The 15,000-nt window shown below is 44.6% G+C and overlaps 1 protein-coding gene across 1 annotated transcript in view; it reads right to left on the bottom strand.

The window, feature by feature from the left end:
- The window catches only part of LOC311224464 (unconventional myosin-XVIIIa-like), a 283,821-nt gene that overhangs the window by 74,336 nt on the left and 194,485 nt on the right, over positions 1–15,000 (bottom strand). Inside the window, 1 exon segment of the mRNA XM_084309468.1 lies at positions 10,500–10,627. Within this exon segment, the coding sequence (XP_084165594.1) occupies positions 10,500–10,627 (128 nt within the window).

Below are 15,000 nucleotides of genomic sequence, written 5' to 3'. Positions count from 1 at the left end.
TAATAAACCAAACCGTTTGTAAATCCGTCAATATTTCAGCGAGTTATGAGTATTTTTGTCTGTGCAGCTCGCTCACTCACTCTCACATTGAGGCTGACTGCCCCAAGATGGCAGCGGTTCAGTGATGTCGCTCTCCATTGGCCGGCAGCGCGGGCAAGCTATCTAGTGTTCTATAGATATCTATGAGCCAGACAGCCTCTACACTGAGCTGCACCACAGAGGAAGAGGAGGAGGAGGAGCCAGACAGCCTCTACACTGAGCTGCACCACAGAGGAAGAGGAGCCAGACAGCCTCTACACTGAGCTGCACCACAGAGGAAGAGGAGGAGGAGGAGTCAGACAGCCTCTACACTGAGCTGCACCATAGAGGAAGAGGAGGAGGAGGAGTCAGACAGCCTCTACACTGAGCTGCACCACAGAGGAAGAGGAGGAGGAGCCAGACCGCCTCTACACTGAGCTGCATCACAGAGGAAGAGGAGGAGGAGCCAGACCGCCTCTACACTGAGCTGCACCACAGAGGAAGAGGAGGAGGAGCCAGACAGCCTCTACACTGAGCTGCACCACAGAGGAAGAGGAGGAGGAGGAGCCAGACAGCCTCTACACTGAGCTGCACCACAGAGGAAGAGGAGGAGGAGCCAGACAGCCTCTACACTGAGCTGCACCACAGAGGAAGAGGAGGAGGAGGAGCCAGACAGCCTCTACACTGAGCTGCACCACAGAGGAAGAGGAGGAGGAGGAGCCAGACCGCCTCTACACTGAGCTGCGTGATTTTTTTCCGTAGCCTATGTGTGCGAAGACGCTCTCTGATTGGCTTTAAAGATGTTTTTTTTTTACAAACCGCTTGAATCATAGCCACGTTAATAATGCTTGTAATAAACCAAACCGTTTGTAAATCCGTCAATATTTCAGCGAGTTATGAGTATTTTTGTCTGTGCAGCTCGCTCACTCACTCTCACATTGAGGCTGACTGCCCCAAGATGGCAGCGGTTCAGTGATGTCGCTCTCCATTGGCCGGCAGCGCGGGCAAGCTATCTAGTGTTCTATAGATATCTATGAGCCAGACAGCCTCTACACTGAGCTGCACCACAGAGGAAGAGGAGGAGGAGGAGCCAGACAGCCTCTACACTGAGCTGCACCACAGAGGAAGAGGAGCCAGACAGCCTCTACACTGAGCTGCACCACAGAGGAAGAGGAGGAGGAGGAGCCAGACAGCCTCTACACTGAGCTGCACCACAGAGGAAGAGGAGGAGGAGCCAGACAGCCTCTACACTGAGCTGCACCACAGAGGAAGAGGAGGAGGAGGAGCCAGACAGCCTCTACACTGAGCTGCACCACAGAGGAAGAGGAGGAGGAGGAGCCAGACCGCCTCTACACTGAGCTGCGTGATTTTTTTCCGTAGCCTATGTGTGCGAAGACGCTCTCTGATTGGCTAGCCGCGTACAGCAAAGACCCTCTCTGATTGTTTTAGCGCCGAAGGGTCTCTTCCGCCTAACCCTAACCCTAACCTTAACCTTAACTTTTTTTTTATCTACTTTTTCTCCCATTTTCTATTTTTCTCCCATCCCAATTTCGTATCGTCCAATTCTACCCGCCCCTGTCTCGAACGCTGTTTGGCCATGCCTCCCACAAGCCGGCTGCAATATGGACGAAGCCATACATTGCACGAGTCCCCTCCGATACTCGAGGTAGCAGCCGTCGCATCTTTTCACCTGCACAGCGCGATCTTTCAGCGTCGGGGGTCTGCGCTTTGGAGGGACGCCGCCCCCGTTGCTTCCTGATTCTGCTGCGCAGGCGCACCAACCGACATGTAGGAGTCGCTGTCCACAATGTCCGATCCCCACCCATCAGCTTCCCACCCCCTAATACTGCCAATTGTATTAGTATGAACGACCAGCAAAGTTGAATGCAATGCGGAGAGCTGGGCTCGAACCCAGCGTCTCCTGCATTGGTGGTGAGCGCCCGAACCTTAACCTTAACCCTAACCCTAACCTTAACCCTAACCCTAACTCTAAGCATAACCCATTTCGAAAGAGGGCCAAAGCATAACCACTTCGAAGCAGAGAATATATATGTACAAGGCGGAAGAGACCCTTCGGCGCTAAACCAATCAGAGAGGGTCTTCGCTGTACGCGGCTAGCCAATCAGAGAGCGTCTTCGCACACATAGGCTACTGAAAAAAATCACGCCACTGAGCTGCACCACAGAGGAAGAGGAGGAGGAGCCAGACAGCCTCTACACTGAGCTGCACCACAGAGGAAGAGGAGGAGGAGGAGCCAGACAGCCTCTACACTGAGCTGCACCACAGAGGAAGAGGAGCCAGACAGCCTCTACACTGAGCTGCACCACAGAGGAAGAGGAGGAGGAGGAGTCAGACAGCCTCTACACTGAGCTGCACCATAGAGGAAGAGGAGGAGGAGGAGTCAGACAGCCTCTACACTGAGCTGCACCATAGAGGAAGAGCCAGACCGCCTCTACACTGAGCTGCATCACAGAGGAAGAGGAGGAGGAGCCAGACCGCCTCTACACTGAGCTGCATCACAGAGGAAGAGGAGGAGGAGCCAGACCGCCTCTACACTGAGCTGCACCACAGAGGAAGAGGAGGAGGAGCCAGACAGCCTCTACACTGAGCTGCACCACAGAGGAAGAGGAGGAGGAGGAGCCAGACAGCCTCTACACTGAGCTGCACCACAGAGGAAGAGGAGGAGGAGCCAGACAGCCTCTACACTGAGCTGCACCACAGAGGAAGAGGAGGAGGAGGAGCCAGACAGCCTCTACACTGAGCTGCACCACAGAGGAAGAGGAGGAGGAGGAGCCAGACCGCCTCTACACTGAGCTGCGTGATTTTTTTCCGTAGCCTATGTGTGCGAAGACGCTCTCTGATTGGCTAGCCGCGTACAGCAAAGACCCTCTCTGATTGTTTTAGCGCCGAAGGGTCTCTTCCGCCTAACCCTAACCCTAACCTTAACCTTAACTTTTTTTTTTATCTACTTTTTCTCCCATTTTCTATTTTTCTCCCATCCCAATTTCGTATCGTCCAATTCTACCCGCCCCTGTCTCGAACGCTGTTTGGCCATGCCTCCCACAAGCCGGCTGCAATATGGACGAAGCCATACATTGCACGAGTCCCCTCCGATACTCGAGGTAGCAGCCGTCGCATCTTTTCACCTGCACAGCGCGATCTTTCAGCGTCGGGGGTCTGCGCTTTGGAGGGACGCCGCCCCCGTTGCTTCCTGATTCTGCTGCGCAGGCGCACCAACCGACATGTAGGAGTCGCTGTCCACAATGTCCGATCCCCACCCATCAGCTTCCCACCCCCTAATACTGCCAATTGTATTAGTATGAACGACCAGCAAAGTTGAATGCAATGCGGAGAGCTGGGCTCGAACCCAGCGTCTCCTGCATTGGTGGTGAGCGCCCGAACCTTAACCTTAACCCTAACCCTAACCTTAACCCTAACCCTAACTCTAAGCATAACCCATTTCGAAAGAGGGCCAAAGCATAACCACTTCGAAGCAGAGAATATATATGTACAAGGCGGAAGAGACCCTTCGGCGCTAAACCAATCAGAGAGGGTCTTCGCTGTACGCGGCTAGCCAATCAGAGCGTCTTCGCACACATAGGCTACTGAAAAAAATCACGCCACTGAGCTGCACCACAGAGGAAGAGGAGGAGGAGCCAGACAGCCTCTACACTGAGCTGCACCACAGAGGAAGAGGAGGAGGAGGAGCCAGACAGCCTCTACACTGAGCTGCACCACAGAGGAAGAGGAGGAGGAGGAGCCAGACAGCCTCTACACTGAGCTGCACCACAGAGGAAGAGGAGGAGGAGGAGCCAGACAGCCTCTACACTGAGCTGCACCATAGAGGAAGAGGAGGAGGAGGAGCCAGACAGCCTCTACACTGAGCTGCACCACAGAGGAAGAGGAGGAGGAGGAGCCAGACAGCCTCTACACTGAGCTGCACCACAGAGGAAGAGGAGGAGGAGGAGCCAGACCGCCTCTACACTGAGCTGCGTGATTTTTTTCCGTAGCCTATGTGTGCGAAGACGCTCTCTGATTGGCTAGCCGCGTACAGCAAAGACCCTCTCTGATTGTTTTAGCGCCGAAGGGTCTCTTCCGCCTAACCCTAACCCTAACCTTAACCTTAACTTTTTTTTTTATCTACTTTTTCTCCCATTTTCTATTTTTCTCCCATCCCAATTTCGTATCGTCCAATTCTACCCGCCCCTGTCTCGAACGCTGTTTGGCCATGCCTCCCACAAGCCGGCTGCAATATGGACGAAGCCATACATTGCACGAGTCCCCTCCGATACTCGAGGTAGCAGCCGTCGCATCTTTTCACCTGCACAGCGCGATCTTTCAGCGTCGGGGGTCTGCGCTTTGGAGGGACGCCGCCCCCGTTGCTTCCTGATTCTGCTGCGCAGGCGCACCAACCGACATGTAGGAGTCGCTGTCCACAATGTCCGATCCCCACCCATCAGCTTCCCACCCCCTAATACTGCCAATTGTATTAGTATGAACGACCAGCAAAGTTGAATGCAATGCGGAGAGCTGGGCTCGAACCCAGCGTCTCCTGCATTGGTGGTGAGCGCCCGAACCTTAACCTTAACCCTAACCCTAACCTTAACCCTAACCCTAACTCTAAGCATAACCCATTTCGAAAGAGGGCCAAAGCATAACCACTTCGAAGCAGAGAATATATATGTACAAGGCGGAAGAGACCCTTCGGCGCTAAACCAATCAGAGAGGGTCTTCGCTGTACGCGGCTAGCCAATCAGAGAGCGTCTTCGCACACATAGGCTACTGAAAAAAATCACGCCACTGAGCTGCACCACAGAGGAAGAGGAGGAGGAGCCAGACAGCCTCTACACTGAGCTGCACCACAGAGGAAGAGGAGGAGGAGGAGGAGGAGCCAGACAGCCTCTACACTGAGCTGCACCACAGAGGAAGAGGAGGAGGAGGAGCCAGACAGCCTCTACACTGAGCTGCACCACAGAGGAAGAGGAGGAGGAGGAGCCAGACAGCCTCTACACTGAGCTGCACCACAGAGGAAGAGGAGGAGGAGCCAGACAGCCTCTACACTGAGCTGCACCATAGAGGAAGAGGAGGAGGAGGAGCCAGACAGCCTCTACACTGAGCTGCACCACAGAGGAAGAGGAGGAGGAGGAGCCAGACAGCCTCTACACTGAGCTGCACCACAGAGGAAGAGGAGGAGGAGCCAGACAGCCTCTACACTGAGCTGCACCACAGAGGAAGAGGAGGAGGAGGAGCCAGACAGCCTCTAAACTGAGCTGCACCACAGAGGAAGAGGAGGAGGAGGAGCCAGACAGCCAGGCTACAGGGCCGCCTGATTACTTTTACCAACGGATTTCCAGTTCCGCGTTCGCGTTCTGCGCTCTGATTGGCCACTGACGTTTCTGGTCGCGCCAATCGTGTGACGCCTGTTTCTTTCACCGGTTAAGCTTAGGCACTCTTTCGAAGTTGGTTAAGGTTAGAGTTTGTCTTAGAGCAGGGCGATAGAACACCAGCCCTGATTCCATACTCCATAACCTTAACCAACTTCGAAAGAGTCGCCTAAGCTTAACCAGTGATAAACTAGGCGTTAGGTAGTTTGCTGCTGTTCGAGGCTGAAATGGGCGCGTCACGTGATTGGGCGCACATGTCACATGACCAGAAACGTCAGTGCCCAATCAGATCGCACCAGAAACGTCAGTGGCCAATCAGATCGCAGAGCGCGAATGTGGAACCGGAAATCTGTTGGTACAAAACTAGACGCTACAGGGCCAGACAGCATCTACACTGAGCCGTCATGTGGGGAGAAAACCTAACAGGCTCTGTTGGGCCTCTGGGCTCTGGAAGGATACAAACACGTCTCAGATTAATCTTTTAAGGCTTGACAGAAGCCAACGCATGAGTTAGCCTCAGTAAGAGCTCAGACAGGTGAAACGGGTAGGGGGGAGGGAGAGAGGGAGAGAGAGAGAGAGAGAGAGTGAGAGAGAGAGTAGAGGGAGAGAGAGGAGAGACAGAGAGATGACAGAGAGAGAGAGAGAGATGACAGAGATAGAGAGAAGTAGAGAGAGAGAAGGGGGGTTAGGAGTGGGCCATGGGGAGAGAGCGAAGGACAACCAATCGCTGGACAGGCCCTTTTATATCTTATTGAGTGAGCTGGCCTCTCCCGGCACCTCTGGTTTTATTATGTGTTTATGGGCGATAGGGTGTCAGACAACAGAGGAGGGAATCAGCGGCACTCTGCTCCCCGACGAGAGGATGACAGACACGTGGGTATCAGCACAGCGGATATTACAAGAGAGGGAGAGACGAGGGAGAGCGAGAGACAAGGGGGAGATATGACAAAGGAAATAAAAATAATAACAACTTACTGTGAAATGATTGAGGGGCATGTGAGAAGTGTGTCAGTGTGTGTGTGTGTGTGTGCGCAGACAGTCTGGTCCACAGTATTTGGACATTGACACCATTTTCATCATTTTGGCTCTGTACACCAACCCCAACGGACTTGAAATGAAACAATAATGCTTTAAGTGCAGACTTTCGGCTTTAATTTGAGGGTATTTACATCCAAATCAGGTTAAGTGTGTCGGAATTACAGGTTCTACATTTTAATGTTTCATTTCAAGAGCCAAAATGATGACAATTGTGACGATGTCCACATTTTTATGTATGCATTTGTGTGCATCGAGGGCCATGATGTTAAACCTCCCTGGTACACCGTTCAACTGTTTTTATCTCTGTTTTTATCTGTGTTTCGCTTGTATTTTATTGCGTTTATTATCGCCAAATGTTATGGGTGTGTAATTGTTTTATTTTTTTACAACCTTTTTACAATATTTTTCTTACCGTTATATTCTGTTTTAATTATTAATCTTGAATGGCATGTAACTAGACACAATTGCAAACAAGGGTAGAGTCTTCTATTCATTCATGTTAACTACTGAGTTAATCTTCTATTCATCCATGTTAACTACTGAGTTAGTCTTCTATTCATTCATGTTAACTACTGAGTTAGTCTTCTATTCATTCAAATCAAATCAAATCAAATTTAGGCCAGACAACACACGTTAATGTCCCCATGGGCCGTACAGGTCTTCTTTAAACAAGTCAAGAAGATTTAATTTAAGATAAATGCAAATAAATGAAAGAATGCAAGCACTCCCAGACATACCCCACGCGAAGGTAAGGAAAAACTCACTAAAACCTAACAATAGGGAAAAATGCTCCACAGGCAGTGTGGAGAGAAACCTTAGAAGGGCCATTCAAGGGGGAATCTCCCTTCTTAGATGTCGGTGATAGTAGTGTTGCAGACTAACAGTTGGTAAGCATGCACTCAAGTGTGTAGTGAAACACAGATGAGTGCATGCAATAGCAACTGAACTATTAGCAATTCATGTTAACTACTGAGTTAGTCTTCTATTCATTCATATTAACTACCGAGTTAGTCTTCTATTCATTCATGTTAACTACTGAGTTAGTCTTCTATTCATTCATGTTAACTACTGAGTTAGTCTTCTATTCATTCATGTTAACTACTGAGTTAGTCTTCTATTCATTCATGTTAACTACTGAGTTAGTCTTCTATTCATTCATGTTAACTACTGAGTTAGTCTTCTATTCATTCATGTTAACTACTGAGTTAGTCTTCTATTCATTCATGTTAACTACTGAGTTAGTCTTCTATTCATTCATGTTAACTACTGAGTTAGTCTTCTATTCATTCATGTTAACTACCGAGTTAGTCTTCTATTCATTCATGTTAACTACTGAGTTAGTCTTCTATTCATTCATGTTAACTACTGAGTTAGTCTTCTATTCATTCATGTTAACTACTGAGTTAGTCTTCTATTCATTCATGTTAACTTGAATGTTAAAAAATATAAAAGAGGAAAAAAATAATCTAACCCCGACTAACCTTAATGTCATGCACTTGTCCTAATAAACTAACCTACACTGTAACACGCAACACTTTGATGAACATTGTTACTCAGCTGATAGAGTTATACCCTTCTTGCTGTCTTGTCGCACAGAACTTGTAAGTCGCTTTGGATAAAAGCGTCAGCTAAATGACTAAATGTAAATGTAAATGTAAATGTAACTACTGAGTTAGTCTTCTATTCATTCATGTTAACTACTGAGTTAGTCTTCTATTCATTCATGTTAACTACTGAGTTAGTCTTCTATTCATTCATGTTAACTACTGAGTTGGGTGCTCCCATGGTCGAGCGGACTGTATGCGGACTGGACTCCGCGGAGGTCCGCTGGACTCTTTGAGCTTTCATAGTCGAGCGGACCTCCGCGGACCAATTTCCTACATATCTCGCTCCCAGTTTACATAATTTTTCCCACGTTGTTCAACTTCTGTCATGTCGTCGTCATCCGATGTCAATAAAGAGTATCTTATCTCCGTTTCCAATATTTCGATAATAAAACGGGCAGTTTTACACACTTGAATAACAGGTATAATAGGCAGCAAGGTGCAATGTACCGTATAGGCTTGCTCAACATGAGGTGGACAGCGCGTGGTGCTGAAATGGAAAACACGCATTGCATGAAATAAAAACACCCGTTTTATTTCGAAATATTGGAAACGGAGATAACATAGACTATGTTATCTCCGTTTTCCAATATTTCGACAATAAAACTGGCAGTTTTACACACTTCATTTAGAAAAGCCATTCTCTTTTGAGAGTGAAAAAGCCAGTGGTCAGAGTAAAATGCAGATCGGCGTCACATTAAATGCAGGTCGATGTCAACAAACATCCCGAGCAGCGTTTTGTGTGACACCAAGTCAGCGGCGCGGACGTCCGCGCATTAGAAAATAGGAGCTTCGCACTTGGAGTCCGCTTTGGGTACGCTTTGAGTCCGCGAGAGTCTGCTCCGTGTACGGTCCGCTCGACTATGGGAGCACCTTTAGTCTTCTGTTCATTCCAAACAAACTGCTGCTGGTGATGTAAAACCTACCACTAGATGCCAGATTGTTTTCCTGGGAAGATCCTACTAATCACTACTGTTTTGAACAGCCAAGAGCATCACATGTAAAAGAATGAACTGGGTACAGATAGAATCAGCATTGTGTTATATCAGTCGGCGATAGAGAGTGGCAAAATAGATGTTTATTTATATGAAGATGTTTGAGATTATTACTTTAAATGGGTCGGCCTATACTTCCCGCTCTAACAAGAAGTGAGAATCTAACGAGCGAAGTACCTGGTAATGACAGGCCGTCGATACGCTTCTGAGCATTTCTAACCAACGCAAGAGCAAAGAAAACTGAGGAGATGGACTTTGTGAAAGGCCTGTGAAAGGCTCTACTATTTCAGTTTATAGATTAGATAAATAGATTTCAACAATAGAAAACTCTTGTCACTGTAACCAAAAGCAAGTTGTTTACAGGGAGAACTCCATTGGATACCTTTAAGTGGTGGATTACAATAGAGAGTAGAAGGTGTGTGTATGTGTATGTGTATGTGTGTGTGTGTGTGTGTGTGTGTGTGTGTGTATGTGTATGTGTATGTGTATGTGTGTGTGTGTGTGTGTGTGTGTGTGTGTGTGTGTGTGTGTGTGTGTGTGTGTGTGTGTGTAAATGGTACATTTATATAGAGCCTTTATCCAAAGTGCACCCCTTCACTCACACACTGACGGCAGAGGCGACCATGCAAGGTGCCAACCTGCTCATCAGGAGCAATTAGGGCCGGGGTTAAGTGTTTTGCTCAAGGTCACTTCGACACGCTGACCGGGAGGAGTGAGAGTCGAACCGGGAACTTTTTTATTTTTTATAACTCTTTATTTTTGAGTTTTACATAAGCATTATACAGAAGAACCGGGAACCTTTTTACCAGACCGCTCTACCTCCCGAGCCACTGTCCAACCTGTGTGTGTGTGTATATGTGCGTGTGTGTGCATGTCCGTGTGTGTGTGTATGCATGCGTGTGTCTGTGTGTGTATATGTGTGCGTATATGTATGTGTGTGTGTGTGTATGCGTATGTATATGTGTGTGTGTATGCATAGGTATGTGTGTACCGGTATGCGTGTGTATGTGTGTGTGTGTGGATGTATATGTATGTGTGTGTGTGTGTGTGTGTGTGTGTGTGTGTGTGTGTGTGTGTGTGTGTGTGTGTGTGTGTGTGTGTGTAAGAATGTGTGTGTGTCTGTGTGTGTGTGTGTGTGTGTGTGATGTGTATGTGTGTGTGTGTGTGTGATGTGTATGTGTGTATGTGTATGTGTGTATGTGTATGTGTGTGTGTGTGTGTGTGTGTGTGTATGTATGCATATATGTGTGTGTGTGTGTGTGTGTGTGTGTGTGTCTGTGTGTGTGTATGTGTATGTGTGTGTGTCTCTGTGTGTGTCTGTGTGTGTCTCTGTGTGTGTGTGTGTGTGTGTGTGTGTGTGTGTGTGTGTGTGTGTGTGTGTGTGTCTCTGTGTGTGTGTGTGTCTGTGTGTGTGTGTGTGTGTGTGAGTGTGTGTGTGTGTGTGTGTGTCTCTCTCTCACCCTGCGCTCCAGCTGTCTCTTGTTCTGCTGCTCCACCTCCAGCTTGTCGTCGAACTCCTGCTGCAGCCGCTTCTTGGTGAACTCGATCTCCCGGATCGCCCGCTCGTACTTCAGCCTCCACTCCCCTCCTGCAGGGGCCACACGGACAGCTCAATGGACCCGCCTCCAACCCCGCCTCCAACCCGCCCCCTTTTCTCCAACCTCCAATCACAAACCTCGAGATAGGTAGATCGGAGATCTATCTGTCCGCCAGGGCTGAGCGATTTTTGGATCTAATTGAGATGATTTGGACCGATTGTGATATGATTCACGATGTTTGAGGGAATTATCAATTTTGACTCATTATTCTGTAAAAATTATCACAGTGTGATCTTTCCGGGATCTGTACCAACATATTGTGATTTCAATATTACACTAGACCATATTGTGATTTCAATATTGAATATTAAACTAGACCATATTGTGATTTCAATATTACACTAGACCAGGGGTCAGCAACCTTTTTGACATGGAGTGCCTGTTTGAAATATAGTTGTAACTAGTGTGCCTCAACAATATTCCATGCATCGTAATTTTTTTTTCTCATAATCAGGTATTTTTAATGATAATTGTTACATTATTACATCATTATTGTTATTGTTATTATTAACAATATTATTATGATGGTTGTATCAACCCTAAATCTGAGTTGGGGGGGGGAATGCAATGCAGACAAACAGCTGCATACAGTGCGACCATTTCACTCACATTTGCCCATTCATTTTTGGACACATCACACACCATCGGTTTGTGTACTGTACGTGTGCTGTCATAGCTCCACCTACAGGCCTAATGGAGAACACCAGGAGAACACCAGGATGTGAATGGAGGGTGAATGTGAGGTATATCGTGTAAATACATTTTGATTGATCGCAAGACTACACTGTAAAAAAAATTATAATAATAAGTTACCAGAACTTAAAAATATTGAGTTCAGTTACTGCGCATTAAGGTTTTCAGTTTTCAATCCATAATAAGTTAACAGAAAAATAAGTACACAACCACATTATTTCAACCTAATAAAACTATGTTTATTGTCATTGTTTTAAGAACACAAGTTGACTTGGTAATACTCACATTTTGAGTAATAAAAATGGCTTTTAACATGTGAAATGTTCAATGAAATAGAAAAATAAATAATAAAATTTGTTGATTAATCCCACTGGTCACAATGGTGACCGTAATAATGTTTTTGTTATAAGGCTCTGCAAATGTTACTGAATGATGTAGCAATGTATTTCCAGCTAAATTGAAATAATAAACAAATAAAGGGTCTCAATTAAATATGTGGTAGTGAAAAGAACCTGTGGGAGGATTTCAACAAGATAAATGCGACAACAGTGCAAAATATTTCACTACAATATTTCAAAGCAAAAACGAAAAAAACAAAAAAAAATTATACTTTTTTTTTTTTTTTCATTTTTACTGCTGCCCCCTGTGCCTATGCAAATGCCCCCGTGTGCCTATGCAGGCACGCGTGCCTAGGGTTGCCTACCCCTGCACTAGACCATATTGTGATTTCAATATTGAATATTACACCATACCATATTGTGATTTCAATATTACACATATTGTGATTTCAATATTGAATATTACACTAGACTAGACCATGTTGTGATTTCAATATTACACTAGACCATATTGTGATTTCAATATTACACTAGACCATATTGTGATTTAAATATTACACTAGAGCATATTGTGATTTCAATATTACACTAGACCATATTGTGATTTCAATATTGAATATTACACTAGACCATATTGTGATTTCAATATTACACTAGACCATATTGTGATTTCAATATTGAATATTACACTAGACCATATTGTGATTTCAATATTACACTAGACCATATTGTGATTTCAATATTGAATATTACACTAGACCATATTGCACAGACCAAATTACCATATGGTCTAGTGCAGTGGTCACCAACCCGTCGATCTTGATCGACTGGTCGATCTTTGAGACTGTCCCTGTAGATATTTCCCTGAAAATTACAAAAAATAATAATAAAAATTTAGATCTTACCCTGAGAGTCCACAGTACAGTTCTACTTTTGTTTTTATGTGAAAAGTGATGCTGCACTTAGCACTGACTGAGAAAGTACACATACAGTTCTACTTTTGTTTTGATGTGAAAATGATGCTGCACTTACTGTAGCACTGACTGAGAAAGTACACATTACAGTTCTACTTAATAAAATAAAATTGTAAATATGTTTGTCAATGTTAATAATATGAGAAAGTCCACATTACAGTTCTACTTTTGTTCTGATGTGAAAAGTGATGCTGCACTTAGCACTGACTGCACTTAGCACTGACTGAGAAAGTACACATTACAGTTCTACTTTATAAAATGCTAATTGTAAATATGTTTGTCAATGTTAATAATATGAAAAAGTCCACATTACAGTTCTACTTTTGTTTTGATGTGAAAATTGATGCTGCATAAGATGACTGCACTTAGCACTGACTGAGAAAGTACATAATAGTTCTACTTTGACGTTTTAATGTTGGACCAAAGCATTGCATGTAATTAGAATACAGGCAAATAAAAGTAATTTAGTTAAGTACAATCTTGGCTGTCTTTTTCTCTCAAAGCTTCAATAGGTAGATCTTGCCTTCACCAAAAAAGAAAAAAAAAGTGATCTTGGGCTTAAAAAGGTTGGTGACCACTGGTCTAGTGCAATATTCAATATTCAAATCACAATATGGTCTAGTGTAATATTCAATATTCAAATCACAATATGGTCTAGTGTAATATTCAATATTCAAATCACAATATTGTCTAGTGTAATATTCAATATTCAAATCACAATATGGTCTAGTGTAATATTCAATATTCAAATCACAACATGGTCTAGTGCAGGGGTGGCCAACCAGTCAGAGACTAAGAGCCACAAAATTACTGTGGTACCACAAAGAGCCACACCATATACCAGCGTTTCTCAACTTTTTTTTTCAGTCACGGCACCCTTCATGTGTTTATAGGTCTCACCTTCTGGCCTCTGAAGTCGCTAATGTCTTTTTTATTTGGGCCTCACAGGGTTAAAAGTACCCTGCGAGACCCACGGTTGCAAAATTACAAAATCACTTTTAGCCATTTAAAAAAAATAATGTTTATTTAAAAATGTTTAAGCACATGTATAGTCAATTGGTCCTGTTGTTCAGCCTCACAATGCTATTGGATAGTAAATGTGTTTATATGTCCCACCCTCTCGCCTCTGAAGTTGCTAATGTCTTTTTAATTTGGGTCTCACAGGGTTAACCTCTTAAGCCTGAGATATACAGTAAAAGTGTATATTTTCAGCATTACGTTTGTTTACCAATTATTTTAACTGTTATTAGTGAAATATAAGATTATAGAAATCTCAGGGCATTGAGTCGGAAACCGGCGCATATTGACAGGAGGAAGTGGCACAGCCAAAGGTAAGTGTAGTCTTTTGAAAGAAGAGACTCAGGGCTTTCGAATTTCGAAAAACTACCCTACCCAGCTCACACCAGCCCCTGTCAATCATCTGACTTCTGGATTTACTTTTTTATTTATCTTGGGATTCTCTCCCACAAACCTGAACGTTATTGCCATAAAACAGAACGCAGTTAGTTTCTCTACCTTTCTGTGAACGTCTTGCAAAAAACGGTGTTGCAATACGATGAAAAATGGTGGAGAAATTTACATTATAAAATAGATGGCAGAATTCAGTACTGTATCTACAAAACCTTCTGTTTAATCATTTTCCCTTTATTCATTTGCTTAGATTTTTCAGGTCTGGTCAATTTTAGCATGGTGTTATTCACAGTCAAAGATCATTTCCTAGATTCAGATACCAAGAACATGCAAATGGACCATTTAAAATTGTAAATGTTTATTCTACGTCCTTATGGAATGAGTGACATAAAAAAAATAAGTAAAAAAAAAAAAGTATAAAAAAGTATAAAAAAGTATAATTATTATTATTTTTTGGATGGAAGAGTCGCACATTGACGGGCAAAGAGCCGCATGTGGCTCGCGAGCCGTGGGTTGGCCACCCCTGGTCTAGTGTAATATTCAATATTCAAATCACAATATGGTCTAGTGTAATATTGAAATCACAATATGGTCTAGTGCAGGGGTAGGCAACCCTAGGCACTCCATGTCAAAAAGGTTGCTGACCCCTGGTCTAGTGCAATATTCAAATCACAATATGGTCTAGTGTAATATTGAAATCACAATATGGTCTAGTGCGATATTCAATATTCAAATCACAACATGGTCTAGTGCAATATTCAATATTGAAATAGTCTAGTGACTAGACCATATTGTGATTTCAATATTGAATATTACACTAGACCATATTGTGATTTCAATATTCAATATTACACTAATATTAATCAAGATGGCAGGCAGCCTGCGATGGAGGCATGACTTTCACCTTGTTTTCAAGGATCCATTTCTAATGTACTTCTTTTGTCAAAC

This window comes from Notolepis coatsorum (assembly GCF_963971535.1).
Source record: "Notolepis coatsorum genome assembly, chromosome: 1".
Taxonomy (NCBI): domain Eukaryota; kingdom Metazoa; phylum Chordata; class Actinopteri; order Aulopiformes; family Paralepididae; genus Notolepis; species Notolepis coatsorum.
The sequence above is the reverse complement of the archived record's forward strand: the minus strand, read 5'-3'. Positions and strand labels throughout refer to the sequence as shown.